The sequence below is a fragment of the Abramis brama genome (assembly GCF_963993115.1).
Source record: "Abramis brama genome assembly, chromosome: 9".
Lineage (NCBI taxonomy): Eukaryota > Metazoa > Chordata > Actinopteri > Cypriniformes > Leuciscidae > Abramis > Abramis brama.
This window is the reverse complement of record NC_139971.1, coordinates 15,552,479-15,571,294: the sequence shown is the minus strand read 5'-3', so window position 1 is coordinate 15,571,294 and position 18,816 is coordinate 15,552,479. Positions and strand designations below refer to the sequence as shown.

General features: G+C 37.8%; 1 protein-coding gene across 1 annotated transcript in view; it reads right to left on the bottom strand.

The window, feature by feature from the left end:
• tcf25 (TCF25 ribosome quality control complex subunit) overlaps nt 1-18,465 on the bottom strand; it is a 261,356-nt gene extending 242,891 nt beyond the window's left edge. Inside the window, exons 1-3 of the mRNA XM_084123919.1 lie at nt 18,163-18,465; nt 12,669-12,770; nt 12,440-12,493 (exon numbers count right to left, since the gene is read on the bottom strand). Coding sequence (XP_083980045.1) covers nt 12,440-12,493; nt 12,669-12,770; nt 18,163-18,327 — 321 coding nt within the window. The 5' untranslated portion in view covers nt 18,328-18,465. The remainder of the gene's footprint in view (nt 1-12,439; nt 12,494-12,668; nt 12,771-18,162) is intronic.
• Between the last annotated feature and the right edge of the window lie 351 nt (nt 18,466-18,816).

Here is an 18,816-nt window from a genome sequence, read left to right as displayed (position 1 = left end):
TCCGTTCATTGCCCAGGCAAAACCAACAATAGACCTCTGCTGGGTTTGTCAACAAAACAACTATCAGGTGTACCGCAGTGCCAATCAGCCGGATGTTGTAAAGTCAGTCAAGTTGAAAAAACAGGAGGGACATCATATCGTTGACAAAGATTGTTTAGTTTATTGTGAGATGGTGCCGGCTGCAAAAGTGACCTTTCAAGATCTGTCTGTTCGCCTTGAGCCCAATCCACCATGTTCCAAGGATTGTCATATTCATTACTCTTTTGACTTTGCACAACAGGTTCATTTACCTAGTGACCAATGCAGCCAAGGCCAGTATATTTTTTGACACCAAGGAAATGTGGCTTGTTTGGGATCTGTTGTGAGGGCATCTACCTCATTGATGGCTGCTGTTGTGTTGGTTTGCGTCTGTAAGCTTTGTATATCTTTCTGTTTTGAATCATTATTTACTATCATTCCTTGTGTGATGTTGAGTAAGTTATATTTAGCAGTATAAACAACATTAACCTGACATCTAGCTTCAATCTAAATCATTACTGCTAGCACAACACGCTAGTAATTCGCTAGCCTGTTAGCATGCCATCTGTGCGCTCTGTATTTATTTAATTTTCTCTCGCGCGCGCGCACCTTTTACGAGTCCATCAAACAACTTAGGTGAGTAGGATCAGTCAACAAACACGTAAAGTCATGTCATCTTCTCCTCTTATTATTACTTGCACCTCATGCAACATGTTTAGCATATCCTTCTCTGTCAGCACAGGATTTACATGTGATAAATGCAGGGAGATAGTAAAGCTGACGGGGAAGATTTCAGAACTAGAGACACGCATCCAAGCTTAATTGAGGTTAATTGAAAGAGTGCAAGGGCTTTAGATACTGCTTTGGATGTGACTAGCTTAGTGAACTCTGTACATTGTTCGGTTCCGGCTGTAGTAGAGCCCGTGCAGCAGGGCAACTGGGTGACGGTGATGCGCTGTAGTCGCGGGACAAAACACCGCTCTTCCGTTCCGATTACAACTTCAAATAGATTCTCCCCTCTCAGTGAAACACCCACTGTGAATCCTGTTGAAGTGCCCTAGCCCAAACATGACAATCTGGGGCTCAGGTCAGGAAGCAGACAGACTGGCTAAACCAACCGTCTGCCAGCCGTCTCACGTCACCAAGGTCAGATAAATCCCATCGCATAGAGCCTCTTTCACCTAGATATCATTATACAGAGACTGTGTCTGTTCCCCGAATTAGGAAATACAAAAAACTTCCAAACCCATCTAAGGGTAAAAATGTTATTGATGTTCAACAAATAAAAAAACAGATATAATACAAATGAGCAAATGATAAAGCTTGGGTTGCTGAATATTAGATCCCTTACTTCAAAAGCACTTACTGTTAATGATGTGATTACAGACTATAATCTAGATGTGCTTTGTTTGACAGAAACCTGGCTAAAACCAAATGATTAGATTACTTTAAATGAGACCACCCCCCAAGATTACTGTTATAAACATGAACCTCGCCTGAAAGGCAAAGGGGGAGGTGTTGCTGTAATTTATAGTAATATTTTCAAAATTACTAAGAAGTCTAGTTTCAAATATAATTCTTTTGAATTGTTGGTGCTTAATATAGCAATATATAGTGTAAATGATAAATCACGTTTGAGATTTGTGCTGGCCACTGTATACAGGCCACCAGGGCACCATACAGACTTTATCAAATAATTTGCTGACTTTCTATCAGAGTTAGTACTGGTTGCAGATAAATTGTTGTCATAATTGTTGGTTATTTTAATATACATGTAGATAACGAAAAAGATGCATTGGGACTGGCATTTAAAGACATTCTTAACTCTATTGGAGTTAGACAACATGTGTCAGGACCTACTCATTGTCGTAATCATACTCTAGATCTAATATTATCACACAGAATCAATGTTGATGCTGTTGAAATTCTGCAGCAGAGCGATAACATCTCAGATCATTATCTAGTCTCGCGTAAACTTCATTTAACCAAGGCTGCAAAGCCGACTCCGTGTTACAAATATGTTAGACCTATCACTTCTGCCACTAAAGATTGCTTTATTAATAATCTTCCTGATCAGTTTCATCATCTCAGCATCCCAGATAGCTTAGAATAACTCGATATTGCGACAGAAACTTTTAACTCTTTCTTTTCCAGCAATTTAGACACAGTTGCTCCGTTGGCTTAAAGAAGATTAAAGAAAATAGTCCAACGCCATGAAACCTCCAAAACTAGAGTTATTTTGCATTTCATGGAAAGAGAGCTCGATTGCATACAGAGAGGCCTTAAAAGCTGCTAGATCTGCTTATTTTTCAACCCTATTAGAAGAAAATAAACAAAACCCTAGGTAATTATTTGAAACAGTGGCTAAACTAAACGAAAAATAAAGCTTCAAGCCCAGACGTTTCCAGGCAGCACAGCAGTAAACACTTTATGAACTTCTTCACTTATAAGATTGATAATATCAGGGAGAAAATTATAACTAGTGGTCGACCGATATTGGTTTTTTGATGGCCGATGCCGATACCGTTATCTTGGAGAGCAGGGTGGCCGATGGCCGATATTTTTTATATATATTTATTTTAATCAATATTTAATAAATTATTAATAAATTATAAAACAAAAATTTAAAATAAACATGCTTTTATACTTTAGATGGCAACTTCTTAAATTTGCAATCCTATTACAGTATTTTTCACAAAGTAATTGTTTAGAAATATATGAATATGTGAATAAAAAGAAAGTAAACACTGTAACAGGGCTCTCAGTATTCTGGTAATTTCGTGCTGGTAATCATATTTTTTTCAAATAAAGACAAGGTAACGCTAATTTTACATACAGCACAGTGAAAACGATATGAATATGACACAGTTGGCAACTGGTTATATATCAGCATATTTTAAAATGAAGGATTTAACCCTCTGGGGACCAAGCTGTTTTTGGGGTCCTTGAGATGTTCTGACATGCCTTGACATTTGTGCTTTTTTCAGTTATTTATAAACATGTTAATGGCAAAGGTGTAAATTCACTCTATATAGCACAAACAGGGCTACCATAATATGCGAGCAACGTGTATGTAGATGTTTGTATTTTTAAGAGAATAATGTTTATGCGTGGTTATTGGAAAAAATTAAAATGAAAGTTGCTGAATTAAGACCACAAAACACATATTAAATATGTGTCCACAAGACTTTTGACTAATGGATGTTGTCCCTTTGAGTTCTAGCTTCAAAATGATGTAAAAATAGTCTTGCTTTATCGTTCACAAAAAAAAATACATTGATTTAAATGGTGTAAAACAGGTTTTGCTTGGAAAGCCAATATGCGAGGGGGAGGAGTAGTTTACACCTTAGATTATGAATGTCCCACCCACTCTGCATAATGAGCCATTCACTCAGGTGTGAAACTGACTGAGCCACAATGCAAGGACAAAAGATGTATTTAGAAGAAGACTTATATTGACCATTTAAGATTTCGCTTACATCTCTCTTGTAAATATGTTTTGCTATTTTATTAAAAATGTTACAATTACAACAATAATTACAATTTCAACAATATTTCAAGTGTACTCTTTCTTTGTAAAAAAAAAAAAAAAAAAAAAAAAGATTATAGGCCTACATTTTATCATATGTATTCATTAGTTTGAATAAAGCCAACATTGGAACATCTAACATCTTAGTCTATGAATTTATTTTTGACAAAAATAGTATTTTTTTTGCAGTTTAATACGTTGCTTATACAAATACATTTTATTTCAACATATTCCAGTCGATTTTTACTCATCTCAGTAGGCTATAGCAAAGCAGTTTATTCTTTCACACACAGACGCGCGATTCATATTTAGGCTAAACAGTCTTTACAAATATGTCCCCTTCATTCATCTCACAGAAAGGCGAGTCATATTATAGAAATGCGATTCATCTTTTTGCGGTTTACATAGGCCTACACTAACGTTATTCCATAACGTTATTCCACACGTGAGAAAAGAAAACAGCCTACCTCACTCCTCAGCGGAATCTGCTCCTCATTTCAGGAGATATTGCTCCTCATCAGCACTGTTCTGAGGAATCTTTTCTCCATAAGGTAGGCTATAATGTCTCACTCGCGAGGAGTCGCGACGCGCTTTGTTTACAGCTGATGTGGGCGTTTCACAGCTCTGAAATAGTTCTCAGAATTTGCGTTTGAATAGCACGCGCTCTCCGGGGAGTGGTCACATTACTGTGAATGAGCTCGTAATGAGCTCGACAGGAGTCGCTCTCTTTTTATACAGATTACAGAAGCTGACTTCATTTAAAAGATGCGATCTCAAGCTTTATGCCCGTGGGTCTGTTTGCCTGTTTGACTGAATTTTCGCGGAGTTATAGATCATTTTCGAACGCGTTTCAAATGGGAGTTTACTGACAGAGAGAAGGCAGAAATCGCATCATGTTAATTTTTCTTTATTTGTCAAAAAGCAAAACACTTTATTTTTATTGTGAGTATACAGAAAAAAAATAGAAACTGAACAGGATCGATTGATGTATTACACGAAAATGAAAGATCAAAATTAACAGAGCATTTAGTGTTTATTTTCATTGCTAAAAAAAAAAAACGAGCAAAACGCGCGGGCGCGTTTGTGGTCCCCAGAGGGTTAAAGTTTATCGATCGCGTCTCCTGTGAAGCTGATCTTCTGTTTGCATTCACTCACTTCGCACGGACCGACCGTCACTTGCAGACAGTAATGCACACTTCACAAGATATCACAGCTGGATTCGATTAAATCTGCAAGGTTTGTGAAATTAAATGTTTATTAGATATTCAGAGATTTGTTTAAATGACGTAGATGCACATTTGCTGAATGTTGACGGCAAATGAGAAATTTTAGCCTGAGATTTTAGCCTGATTGTTTGCCTTTTCTGTTACAAATAATCTAAAAGCAAACGCTTTACTTTACTTACTTCGCATAAGTTACCATTTACTTTGTTTACCAGTTCTGTCTAACAAAGTATTAGATATGACTGACAGAGATCGTAAATTAATGAAGACGGAGAATGTGAGTGAGCGCTGTTTGATCTGACATTATCTGAGGAGCTGCCCTTCTCTTCTGGCGCTGGTGTTCTCTCAGCACCGCCCGTCAAAATAAAAGTCACAACACACAAAACACATCGCCCAATCAGAAAAACTTATCGGCCGATGCCGATATTTCAAAAATGCCAAATATCGGCCGATATATCGGTCGACCACTAATTATAACTATGTAACCGTCTACTACAGTATCGCATCAGGCAGTGCATTGTAGTCTCTCTAAGGAAAAAATGTATTAATTCATTGCTATAGAAGAGGAAGAATTCGTTAAACTCGTTAAATCATCTAAATCGACAACAAGTATGTTAGACCATATACCGACTAAGCCAGTGGTTCTCAATTCCAGTCCTCGTGACCCACTGCTCTGCACATTTTGTATGTCTCTCTTATCTGACACACTCAGTTCAGTTCATGGAGTCTCTCCTAATGAGCTGATGATCTGGTTCAGGTGTGTTAAATAAGGGAGACATACAAAATGTGCAGAGCAGTGGGTCACGAGGACTGGAATTGAGAACCACTGGACTAAGCTACTGAAAGAGATGCTTCCAGAGGTCATAGATCCTCTTCTCAATATCATTAATTCATCTTTGTCATTAGGATACGTACCAAAAACTTTTAAGCTGGCTATGATTAAACCGCTTGTTAAAAAAACGCAACTTGATCGTACAGAATTAGTCAATTACAGGCCGATCTCGAATCTACCTTTTCTGTCAAAGATACTAGAAAAGGCGGTATCCTCACAACTATCTCGCTATTGGTGTTACTTGATCTTAGTGCTGTATTTGATACTATTGACCACAACATTCTTTTAAATAGACTCAAAAATGATGTTGGCATTAGTGGAATTGCATTAAGTAAGGGATAATGTAGAGCGAGGCGGTTGTTATAGCGAATACAACCCCAACAGGCTGATCAATCAGCCTGAAGGGGTTGTATTCGCTATAACAACCACCTCGCTCTACATTATCCCGCTTATTACATGGCTACCTACCAAATAAATCAATAATTTGACACAAAATATTGATTTAAAAGGAGTTTATTGATTTAAAAACGATTGTATTGCTTCCGCTAAAGAAAATAGTCCATTCCGTCTCTACGGTTAGAATCCTGCGTCCATAGCAACACTCTGTTTTTCATGGCAACAGTATGTTATACTTAGCAGCGGTTAGGGTTAGAGAAATAACAGACCGCATTCTACATTAGAATTCAACCAAGCCATGTAATAACATGGTTTAAATCATACTTATCTGACCGTTATCAGTTTTTAGCAGTAAATGAAGAGATGTCTCATCGATCACAAGTTCAGTATGACGTACCACAAGGCTCAGTACTAGGACCTTTGCTTTTCACTCTGTACATGCTACCCTTGGGAGATATCATTAGGAAGCATGAAATTAGTTTTCACTGTTATGCTGATGATACTCAGCTCTATATTTCTTCACGCCCTAACGAAACTTACCAATTCACAAAATTAATGGAATGCATAGGTGATATAAAAAATTGGATGACTAGTAATTTCCTACTACTTAAAGGACAATTCCGGTATTTAACACTTTGAGTCTATTTTGTAGTTTGTTTTGGATGAACAAGAGTGGTGGACAAAGAAATTTTGACAATGGTTCCTGTCTCGACTTTTTGACTATTTTAGAATTGCCCATGACCGCTTTAGAATGTGAGTCTATGGCCATGCACAAACATGCCCTTAAAACAACTCTTAACGTTCGTTTTCAAAACTGTTCAACTCACCGAGTGGTTAGTGGTGTTCGTTGATGATTAAAAACAAATATATCGGCGCAATGTATGATTTCAATCCGTTTATTTTTCTATAGTGGAACTATTTTTTCAGATACCTCACAACCGCGTATAAACTTACGCTCTTCCGCAACTTCCGTTGCTCTGCTCACGCTAGCCTTCTGAGAGACAGAGAACCGAGCGAAAAGACCTAAAAGACTACAACCAAATGTAAACAGCCCCCTTTCAGTTTCCGGTAGCGCAGTAATATCAACGAGCAATGAGTCCTCCAACGGAAATCAATGGGATTTTACAAAATGCCAAATAAAACACGACAGAAACTGTATTTCGCTACGCTACTTGTTTTGGAACATCAACGAACACCACTAACCACTCGGTGAGTTGCACAGTTTTGAAAACGAACGTTAAGAGTTGTTTTAAGGGCATGTTTGTGCATGGCCATAGACTCCCATTCTAAAGCGGTCATGGGCAATTCTAAAATAGTCAAAAAGTCGAGACAGGAACCATTGTCAAAATTTCTTTGTCCACCACTCTTGTTCATCCAAAACAAACTACAAAATAGACTGAAAGTGTTAAATACCGGAATTGTCCTTTAATTCTGAAAAAACAGAGATTCTAATTATTGGACAAAAAACTTCCTGACGTAATAATCTAGAATACTGTCTAACACTTGATGGCTGCTCTGTCAAGTCTTCGTCGTCGGTTAGGAACCTGGGTGTGCTCTTTGATACCAATCTTTCATTTGAAAGTCACGTTTCTGGTATCTGTAAAACCGCATTTTTCCATCTTAAAAATATATCTAAATTACGTCATATGCTCTCATTGACAAATGCGGAACAATTAGTCCATGCGTTCATGACATCAAGGCTAGATTATTGTAATGCTATTATGGGTGGTTGCCCTGCATGCTTAATAAACAAATTACAGCTGGTCCAAAACGCAGCAGCTAGAGTTATTACCAGAACCAGGAAGTATGACCATATTAGCCCAGTTCTGTCAACACTGCATTGGCTCCCTATTAAACATCGTATACATTTTTAAATATTGCTGATTACTTACAAAGCTGGCGGTAGATCCTTTTCCTATTTAGCACCAAAACTTTGGAACAGTCTTCCTAACATTGGCTGGGAAGCAGACACACTCTGTCAGTTCAAAGTTAGACTAAAAACACATCTCTTTGACCTAGCATACACAACACATTATAGACTTTTATAATTCAATGTTAGGCTGCATAGATTAGGTCAGCCGGGACCGTGAACACTTCCCATAAATCCTGATGTACTCGTTACATCATAAGAAGAATGGCGTCTACGCTAAAATTAGTCTCTCTGTTTATCCCGAGGTTTACCGCAGTCCGCCGGATCCAGGCTGTATCCAGATCTGATGAAGGACCTGCGCCTGGACGCGACAACAGCGCAGTCCTGAAATGTCAACTAGTATCTCCCCTGTGAAGGCCTCCCTCCCCTCCCTTTACCTATCTACAGATAAAGCGTTGTCGGGATAATTCCGGTTCGCATGGCTACACGGAAGCGATAAAAATTCTGTATTATAAATTTTAAGGCCAGACAAGTAGTATGTTGAGGGTTGATTTGTAGGGAAGGACTACACGCCTGAGCACATATATTCAAACGCGCATACCTATAGAGACTGAACTCGTAATGTGCATGTGCACGCCATTGGCGTTCCCACTGGTTTGTGTTTTTGAAGTTTGCACAGAAAGAACTTAAGAGTTTTCTGTTAAAACGGTGTTGTGTTAGCGGCCCCTAAGTTAATAACTAATGATCGTTGTGACGGAAGTGAATCAATCAAACTAACTTTAGCTGGACAATAACTTTATTCTAGAGCTGCTATAAAGCCAAAACAATCTCTGTTACTTTAATTTCCTATTTTCAATGTAAAGCTGCTTTGTAACAATCTACATTGTTAAAAGCGCTATATAAATGAAGATGACTTGACTTGATGAAGTCCAACAAAATAATCCTTAGCTGTGATCAATTACTTGCACCATTTTTTCAAGTCACATGGTTTGGGTGAACTTTAACTGAATTTTGATCTTGATTGTGACAATTGCACAGGACAAAATAAGAACAAGTTTGTCTTGTAGTATTTGGCCAGGAGGGTGATTCATGGTCTCCACAAATCCATAACATTGAATTTTCTTATTACTGGCCACTCAAAATTGACTTGACTTGATTTTATTGATACTTTGTTGCATAATTTTGCTACAGGGATTGCTACATGGGTAGCCCTTAACCAGTGACATGCTTCCCAAACAGATTTTTCTGCTTAGCAGTCATATAGGTAACAACATTAAATATTCTCTTTATAAATATTATCAATAAAGTTGAACGTATTTTTTTTCTATAGATATGGGTTTTAAATTGGTGTGTGCCAAATTTGGTGTTATTATCAGGGTTATGGTATGGTAGCTAAGTGATTTTGTTTTGGAACCTTCAGAAAACTTGAACTAGACGTTTCTCAAAATTTACTTTGCTGACTGTATCGACTTCAAACAGGTGTAGCTCATTGATTTTTTTGCCCAATTCCAATCATACATCATTATGAAGTTTTTTTTTTTTTAATGGATTAAAGGGGACATATCATGCTAAATCCACTTTTTTAGCCCTTAAATGCATTTAGTTGTATATTTGGAGTGTTTAGAAGTACAGAAAAGTTGAAATTATTCTCTTCAGGTGCTTCGTTGATATCTTTATATTCTGTTTTGGTCATATTTTTCAACCTGTTCCGATTTTTCTGTTATCTATGACGTTTTTTGAACTATTACGTCACAGTATTTGCAGCGGAACTGCCAAATAAGGACATTGACTTCCGGCCCAACACTTCTAGCAATCCGCCATATTTATTTCTCGCTGCAATTTTGTAGTCCAAGCTAAAGGATGCAGAAGTTACGAGAGGGTAAGTTAAAATGTTCGGTTGTTGGATGTAGTAACCCACACGCTTCATTACACAATCTAATGTAGATGAACTGCCGCGCTTGTGACAGGGCGCATGTTTAACTGAAAGAACGAGCAGAGAGTGACCCGGTCGCGTGCGCGCTCTCTCTCTCTCTTCGGAGCCAGGCGAAAGTGTAAACAAGACTTCACCGTCTCCAAACTAGGCACTGTCTTGCTCTCTCTCCCTCGCACATATTAATCAAAATAAATCGACACAGTGGTAAAAGGTCGGAAGACCAAAGTTTCATGTGTAAATACAGTAACACACCATTGCGATACATCCATGAAGACGTTGTTCTGCAGGTTCGTCGTCTTCATTTTCATCTCGCTCCGGCTCCGACTCTGGCTCGAACATGTAAGGCTGGCTGGACAAGTCTTCCGTTGTTGACATTTTGTTAATAACGTGTGAATTAAAAGTTTCTATCCTGCTAGATAATCGTATCTCTGCTATCAAACTACTAAAATGGCCGAACGGGGTGGAGTTGAACCTCTGCAAACTGGAGAGGGGGCGGGGTGTGAAGTGTCTCAATTGTATTTAAAGAGACCGCACCAAAACGAGTTGCTCTCAGACGCACATCAGAAAAGGGGTAGAAAAGGGGCCTGTGGAGCTATAATAATGAGGAATTCAGACCCAAGCATTGCAGTTCTGCTTTATATAGACTACAAATATATGATTTATATGTAAAAAGGAACGATTTAAAAGCATGATATGTCTCCTTTAAATTAAATTTGATTTAATGGAGAATTAATTGTGGAAAATTTGCTCAAAGTCACTCATTTTGCCAGCATGGGTCACATATATTTTATATATATATATATATATATATATATATATATATATATATATATATATATATATATATATATATATATAGTCGTGAAAAAAGTAAAAAAAGTACATTGTGTAATCTTTTCCTGTTGGCCACAGTAACTTCTGTTGATTGCAATTCGTAATGGAGAAAAAAAAACTTGGGAGAAACCAGGCTCAGTCGGGGGGACAGTTCTCCTCTGGTCAACAAAATCACAACAATTATGATTCAGGCTGCATTACAGGTCAGAAGTCAGACTTGACTGACTTCTTGTGAGTAATCTTCCTCACTTCCCATAGAATGATGGAGTTCACATTGTTTGGAAATGGCCTTGAAACCCTTCCTAGATTGATGGGCAGCAACAATTGCTTCTATAAGATCATTGCTGATGTCCTTTAGTTTGTATATATTCTTGGAACCTGCTATAAAGGTTTGCAGTATAGCGGTTTTTAATTTCTCAAGTATTTAACAACAGAAAGTTGAAAGCTCCATGAATGCATGACACTTTTTTTTATATTTAATACTATAATAAAGCATCCTGCTTCAAAGCATCTATATCTATTGTATAAAGCACTATATAAATAAATGTGCCTTCATTGATGTGCCGAATTGCAGAGCAAACATATCCACATCGCTATGATCAGATGCTTTTCTCACCACCGTTATTTTTGTTGTGTTTTTATTTTGTTATTGAGAGGAAAGCTTGCTGTACATATTTACATATTCTATCGAAACGCCACTCTCAACAGCGCGGATGGAGTCGGGATGTTACGTGAGCACTCAGATTGTGTTTCCAGAGGATTTTAGCATGGCTTATTTTGCAAACAACATGACTCTCCACACTTCAGCTCTGTTCACTGCGGCAGGAGCTGGTATAATTCTATTGTCTAACGCTAGTGATGCACCCTTGCGCTGTCAGTTTACGTTCTGAGATAACACTGCCATGTAGTGGTCAGGTTTAAACCAAACACAAAGCCACTGACCCGAATCTTGGATGTAAACAAAAAAATAAATCGATACAGTATCGCCAAACACAATATTGCGATATTAATGTGTATCGATATTTTCTTACACCCCTACCCCAGATGTGTTAAAGAACTTGCAAATGCCTTAGTGGAAGAGTGGGGTAACATCTAACAGCAAGAGTTGGTAAATCTTGTGCAGGCCATGAGGATGAGATGCACTGTAGTAATTTAAACAGCTGGAGCCACACCAGATACAGACTGTTACTTTTCAAAGTGAGAGGATGTTTCCATTTTTGCGGAGTTTAAATCAAGCGGCAACCTCCCTGTCGCTCTCTTGAAACCAACACGGAAGTGAATTCAACGGCAATTCATCGACTGGCCGCTTGAGGCTGGATGCAGAAGTGAGTCAAATCTGTATCTCCCCCATGTTAAAATACCCAACTTTACAGCAGAAAAAAAAACACGTTTATACCCTGGTGCAAAAAGTGGCTTTGGTCTATATATCTTATTTTTCCCTTCATGACAACTGTGAGGGGGGTGAATTTTTTTATAACTCATCCGTTTACATTATATTAAGCCTTAAAATTCTGAATAGTTAAGGGTGTGTCCACTTTTGAGTGACAGGTGGATTCCCGCTGCTGTGGTTATTAGTCATCATTAGCCGTTTGTCTGCTGTCTGTTTGCCGTCACGTTACCTCAGCTAATTGTCTAACTGTAAAAATAAATAAATTCGGGAGTGACGCGCTGCCAAGATGGCGACGGTCGGCCACGCCCACTTTAGGCTTCAAAAACGGTCTTCAGAAACCTACGGGTGACGTCACGGACACTACGTCCATATTTTTTTACAGTCTATGGTTTAAATGCATAAAAAAAATCCAACCTTTCCATTCTCAGCTGGTGACTTTTTCTTCTTCTTTTTCTTTGACTTCTCATTCTACAATAAAGAAAATTAAACAGAAAACAACAGATTTGAAAATTGAAAAGAATCAAGATTAAGTTAAAATGCACTCAAATGTTCTCAACAGTGTATTTTACAAAACTCTCCCAAAAAAAGTCACGGTTGTATGTTTTATGTATGTGGATGATGATGCTATCAAGGTTCTACACACCTTCACACCATTTTTCCCCATTGGAGCTCCTTGTTGTTTGTCATTGATTCCCTCTGCCGGCTCCTCATCTGATGGACATACATCCACATCAGCCTCACCTATCTGACACAAACCGACACCATTACACCATTAAAGACTTTGTATCTGACATGACAGCAGCATCATGATTCATGACACTGACACACAGCATTATTAATACTCAATCTATGAGCAGCAGACATGATAGCAGTATGACAGGCTGTTTGAAGTAGTTTCATTTGGAGAATAGCATTTGTGAAATTGTAGCATCATTTTTACCTATACAGGGCTGTACATATATATCGGTCTGTGCGATGAATATACGCGTACAATATGAAATATATGCGTAAAAAACAGAGCCACTTGTTTGTGTGAAGTGAGAGATTGTTGTATGCTTGTTTGTGTGAGGTTAATCTGACGTGGCTTGATATCACAGAATGAGGCAGAAATTATATTTAAAGGCCTACTGAAGTGCCTTGAAACGCGCAGCTTTGTATGATGCGTTGACGTAATTGTAACTGAAACAGGAACCTAAGGCAGGACATTGAATGGCTCCTACCTTTCTCAAATAGCCAATAGCGTTTAGTTTAACTCACAGACTACAATTCGTACTTGACAGCACCATGGAAGCAAATCCGAGCGCTGATGATACGTTGGATTCAATAGTTAGAGATGTGAATAAATTCAAGCTATGTCCTTCTTAATCAACGTACAGTTGGAAAATGGAATAAAACTCGAGCATTTGAGCAACGAACACACATCTCCAACCCATATTGCTCAGTGACGTGTCAACACCACATTAGATTCTAGAGAGCATTTGATTGGACAGAAGATGTGATGAGAATTGATGTCATAAAAATCTGTGATGCATTTTAGCAGAAGGGAGAGACTGTAAGTTTTAAATGGTAGGGCTGTGCCGGTAAACTTGAGTACCTACCGGCGGTGGTTCGCCCCAAAAAAATAAATAAATTTGTTTGTGAATTCTGTTTTACATTAATATTATGACACACAAAGCTTTGTTTACAAAAGAAAAAAATAGGTTAGCATTTAAATGTTATATCGCAGATTCGCAGCCATGGAAAAGTTTTAATTCATGACGAATGACAGAGTTGTACGTGAGCCCATAAATTTAAACTGTCGGCTTTGAATTCTGGTTTGCGATCTGGTCACCCGATTATCAGCGAATTTAACAATATTCCATTAGTTAGGCCTATTCCATATAGAAAGCTTGAATTGTCTACTTTTAAACAAAACAATTCAAAACGAAAATAAACCGTATGAAGTGTGCATCTCTCTCTATAGGCGCGTTCACTGCGAAGATGATGAATCAGCATCGTCAACTTCATCTTTGCAGCCCGACACTGACTCAAAAAAAAACCCCACTTTATTAATAAACAATTCAAATGTCTCCTTGCTATATTTGACACATTCATAATCATTACTTTTGCCGGTTCTTTGTGACAGCTGTTATGTGCGTTATTGGCAGCGTCACCCTCCGGTTACATGAACGCGTCACCGCATCGCACCAGAACATGGAGATTTTATTTTAGAGAATAATCGCACAACATATTAGATATTCTATAATTAAATAAACTAATTGAATATTCAAAAATCGGGACTCATCCGTGCATGGAATCTCTTGTTTCTTTTCCCATATTTTCGTTTCGTCTCTCGTGTCTCACCCATTTCCGAAGGGGATTATAAACGTTTCTTCCTTTGTTCGCTTTTAATTAGGTCTATTATTTTCGTATTCTTTACTGTGGTAAAGTAGCCTAGAAAAACGCTGTAGGACAGATAGCCTACATTTTTACTTGTACGTCAAATTCTTTTTAACACAGTTTGTGCTTGTTATAGACATATATTTGTTAAGGCGCGTCAAGTTTGTAAAGCGCGCGCGGGTGATTTTAGTTTGGCTTTCTCTGGCAGCGCGCAAACATAGCCTAAACGCCTTGCCCATTTGAAAGATACAATTCGCTCTTCATACCTTTTACAACAAGTAGAAAACATGAAGATATCAGAAAAGAGATCGATGGTCTCTTTCCTGCTCGTGTTCCACATCCCTCTCAAAGCAGAGCGGTAGGCTAGGCTATATCACACGTCTTTGTGTGGAAATATTAAACGAAAGTTTTTTTTTTTTTTTTTTTTTAAAGATTCAACTTTATTATGTAAGTTACCAGTATTTTACTGATATTTATTTCAATGCTTTACAGGCTTAAGTGTGTTGTTTATTTATTTAGTTTTTTTATTTATTTTAAAACAACCCCCCAACTACCGCAACACCGCCGGTAGTTGGTCCATTTACTACCGCGGTGGTAAAAAACTGCCACCGTCACAGCCCTAGTCTCCTAAATGTGAATTTTGTCATTGTTTTGGAACACACCAGCTTATTCATAACCTTATGGCTAACATATTCATACTAAAAGCTAAAAAAGCCACTGTGCCCCCTCACCTCTGGTTGACCTCCCCACCTAGCCACGGAGTAGGCGCCCTAATTTTAGTTTGTGAGGCAGTACTGCCCTGGGAAGATCTCCCATTCAGAAGTACGAGATGGTGAGAAGATGGGTGGGTGATGGGTGTATAGGCTGTCAAATACATGGTTTAAAAACTAATTGGGGGGTTTTCGGATCGTTCTCGGCAACAACAACAAAAAATAATTCAGGTTCCTGAGCGAAATAAGAACGGAATAGCGTTCGCTTTATAATAAATTATAATATTCTTTGCAAATAATCTTTGAATTGCTAATAATCTTTGAAAATAACAAATCAATCACTGCTGATTTTTTTTTTTCAGAGACAGATGTAATTGTAACCTAAACATATTATTTGTGTAGTTATTTAACATTTTTACAGCAACCAACATTTGGTCTACTACAGCAACAGAGCTGTCAACACAGGAGTGTGGGCCTTCAGTTGCGGATTCACGCATTTAGCTTCAAATAACGATTCTAAAATTCTTTTCGAACCCCTTGGATTCAAACCACTTTATGTTCCTCATTTATTTGAAATTAAATTACATATTAATAAACAGTATGTATGCCGTTAATTTATTATTTTATTATATATTCATTATTAGGTAAGCTAAGCATCATGTTTGTGATTCATGTATGACAGATTCTGACAATTGAAACTAAAATCAGGTAGTAACTCAAAAGGTTATTTGTAAGGGATGCACCGAAATTTCGGCCACCGAAAATTATCGGGCGAAAATGGCATTTTCGGTTTTGGGCCGAAAGAGGAAAAAAGGCTGAAAATATGCCGCCCGCCCCTCCATGTTCAGCGATCAGGTTTCACTCTCACGCAGAGTTTTACCCATATTTAAAACTTTATAAACTATAATCACTAGCTTCCGACAGACGGCCGAACACATCGATTTACGGTGGAAGACTAACCCCTGACCCGACGCACAACGTAATGACGAACGAAGCAGCTCAACAAAACAAAAAAACAAAACAAAACACCGGTCGAATTACCAATTTTAAAGAGAAATTTTGGAAGATTTCTATATAATAGAAGAAGAGCTTCAGTTTGTTACACAGCCCTATTTGTTTAAACCGCGAGAGGCGTCTAAGCTTACGATACTCCTACATCGTAAGTCATACAAGCGTCACGGGTTAATCTTCGTATGTCGACTTGCGTATATGCGTACGATCGTCTGGCGGAAGCTAGTTATTTTAGATTATAATATTATTATATATTAAATATTATAAATATGGGTATTTTTCTTACAAAAACCCATAGATTCGCTTCAGAAGGACTTTATTAACCCCCCCGGAGCCGTGTGGAGTATTTTTATCATGGATGGATGCACTTTTAAGGGCTTCAAATTTTCTCCAGCCATTCACTCCCATTATAAAGCTTGGATTAGCCAGGACATTTTTTAAAGGGGTCATTGGATGCAAAGTTCACTTTTATATGGTGTTTGCATATAAATGTGTCTTTGCAATGTGTGGACACAACCACCATACAATGAAAAAAAATCCAATCACTCTCAATAATCAAGCCGTTTGGATTTTCTGAGCAATATGATGTCATACTGCTCATGCTCCGCCCACGACCACTGACGGACTGTCCCGTATTAGCATATTTCCCCCTCAGCCATTTGTATACTGTCCACCAAGGCAGCACTTTATGTGTCTGGTGTCAACATGCCCCACGAAAGAGAAGGGTAGGGTGAGCAGTTGCTCAATATCATTTAAAGAGACATGCACCGAAACGGCTCGCTGTGAAAAGAGCTGTTTTTGAGGAGGTAAAAAGGGTGTTGTTTTACACAACCATTGAGGAAATTTAACAGAAGTATGTTACAAACTTTACATGAAGACCAAAACTTGTGGAAAATGGGCATCCGATGAACCCTTTAATATACCTCTGATTGTATTTGTCTGAAAGAAGAATGTCATGTACACCTAGGATGGCTTGAGGTTGAGTAAATCATGGGGTAATTTTCATTTTTGGGTGAACTATCCCTTTAATTTATTGATATTTAATATTTTTATATAGGGCTATTTTCAAATTTTTGTGTCACTTTAAATAAAAGTGTGGTTATTTTTCTTTTATTGGCTTGTAGTTTTTTAAATTCCGATATAGAAAAAAATTAGAATAAAAAAATTCTAAATATTCATTTAAAATAAGAAATGGATAATTATTTTTAAAAAGTAATATTTGGTTTCAGTTTTCATCCAAGTGCATCCAGAATTTTCGGTTTTGGCCCAGAATTTTCATTTTGGTGCATCCTTATGTGTGTAATTGTACTTTTCATATTTTTAGTATAGTAACAGTTAGCGTTACAGCAATTTTTTATGGAGCTGTCAACACTGGAAACTCTGACGTCATGCAATCAGTTGACTAACACCCCAGTCATATATATGTTATCAATTTGTAGGCTACATATACAATTATTTTATTCACAGTTTCGTGCTTTTTTTTTTTTTTTTTTTTTTTTCACCGGTTTCCGAATATTGCTTTAAAATTGTACATGCAACATGTCAACATGTACACTTTGTGCGCTCTGGCGCCGACCCTGGCGATGTTAACTCTTGTGGTAAATATAATATACCAGTCACAGTAGCAATCTTCGCCATATTTAAAGTTTGTGGCAGGAAATCATAATTATCCCCGAACTTCCCATTGATTTGAGAGGGCGTTGATGTCCAATTTTAACTAGGAAACTCGTATTTACGATCCGTAAACGTGAAGGCAGCAAATAATATTGTGAACTACACGCATGAAGCATAAGACTAATATGTGACGACAAACAATAAATCTTACCACAGCTCACATTTCATGATTACTATGGTATTTTGGGTACCAAAAAGCTTTTAGACTAATATCCTGGTAGTGCCATGCAACTTTAAGCACATTGAAGTAAGTTACCATGTAAATATCATGTATAGTATTCATTCAATACCATATCAAAGTACCATAGTAATTCCATCTTATCCCACCTCTACAACATGACAATCACACATCCCAGATGTTACCAGCTCAAATATGTTGCTGATGTTCTTCTGCTTATGGGCTGTTTGTGTGTTAGTCTTCATCTGCTCGTCTTCATCTTTGTCATCTTCCTCAGTAAGTTTGAGCGCGTGTAAAGCGGCCTGAGCGCGCTGCTCGCCCTTCAGCCTACGCAGAGCACGACTCGACATGATGGACGTCAAATCAACTGATCAGTGATCAATAACCTCGCAACGACCCCAAATGTCTCACAAACTTGAGGCTGTTCAAGAGTATACGCTATAGTCATATAGGGAAACACGTGACGTCACATTAAACGGAAGTGGGTGTGTTCAAAAAGTAGGCGACCCGGATGTTATTTTGTATACCTTGTGTTTCCTAATTTTTATATATCCCAATATTACTATTATTACTACTACTACTATTATTATTATTATTATTTAAACAGATGCAATGACTCCTTATTTATTCAAAAGTAAAATTGGGTTACAGTAGTAAAACAGGGACCCACAATTCATGGTAGGATGAAAACTTTTTCTTAATGATTCCACAGTGTCTGGTGACGTGGACTATGAAATGAATTCAAACAACAAAAAGGGACAACTTTATTCGGTCCACAAATCCAAATTAAACCTCGGAGATGAACGGAGCTCGGTATGCGGCTATCTCGCTTTTTGAGC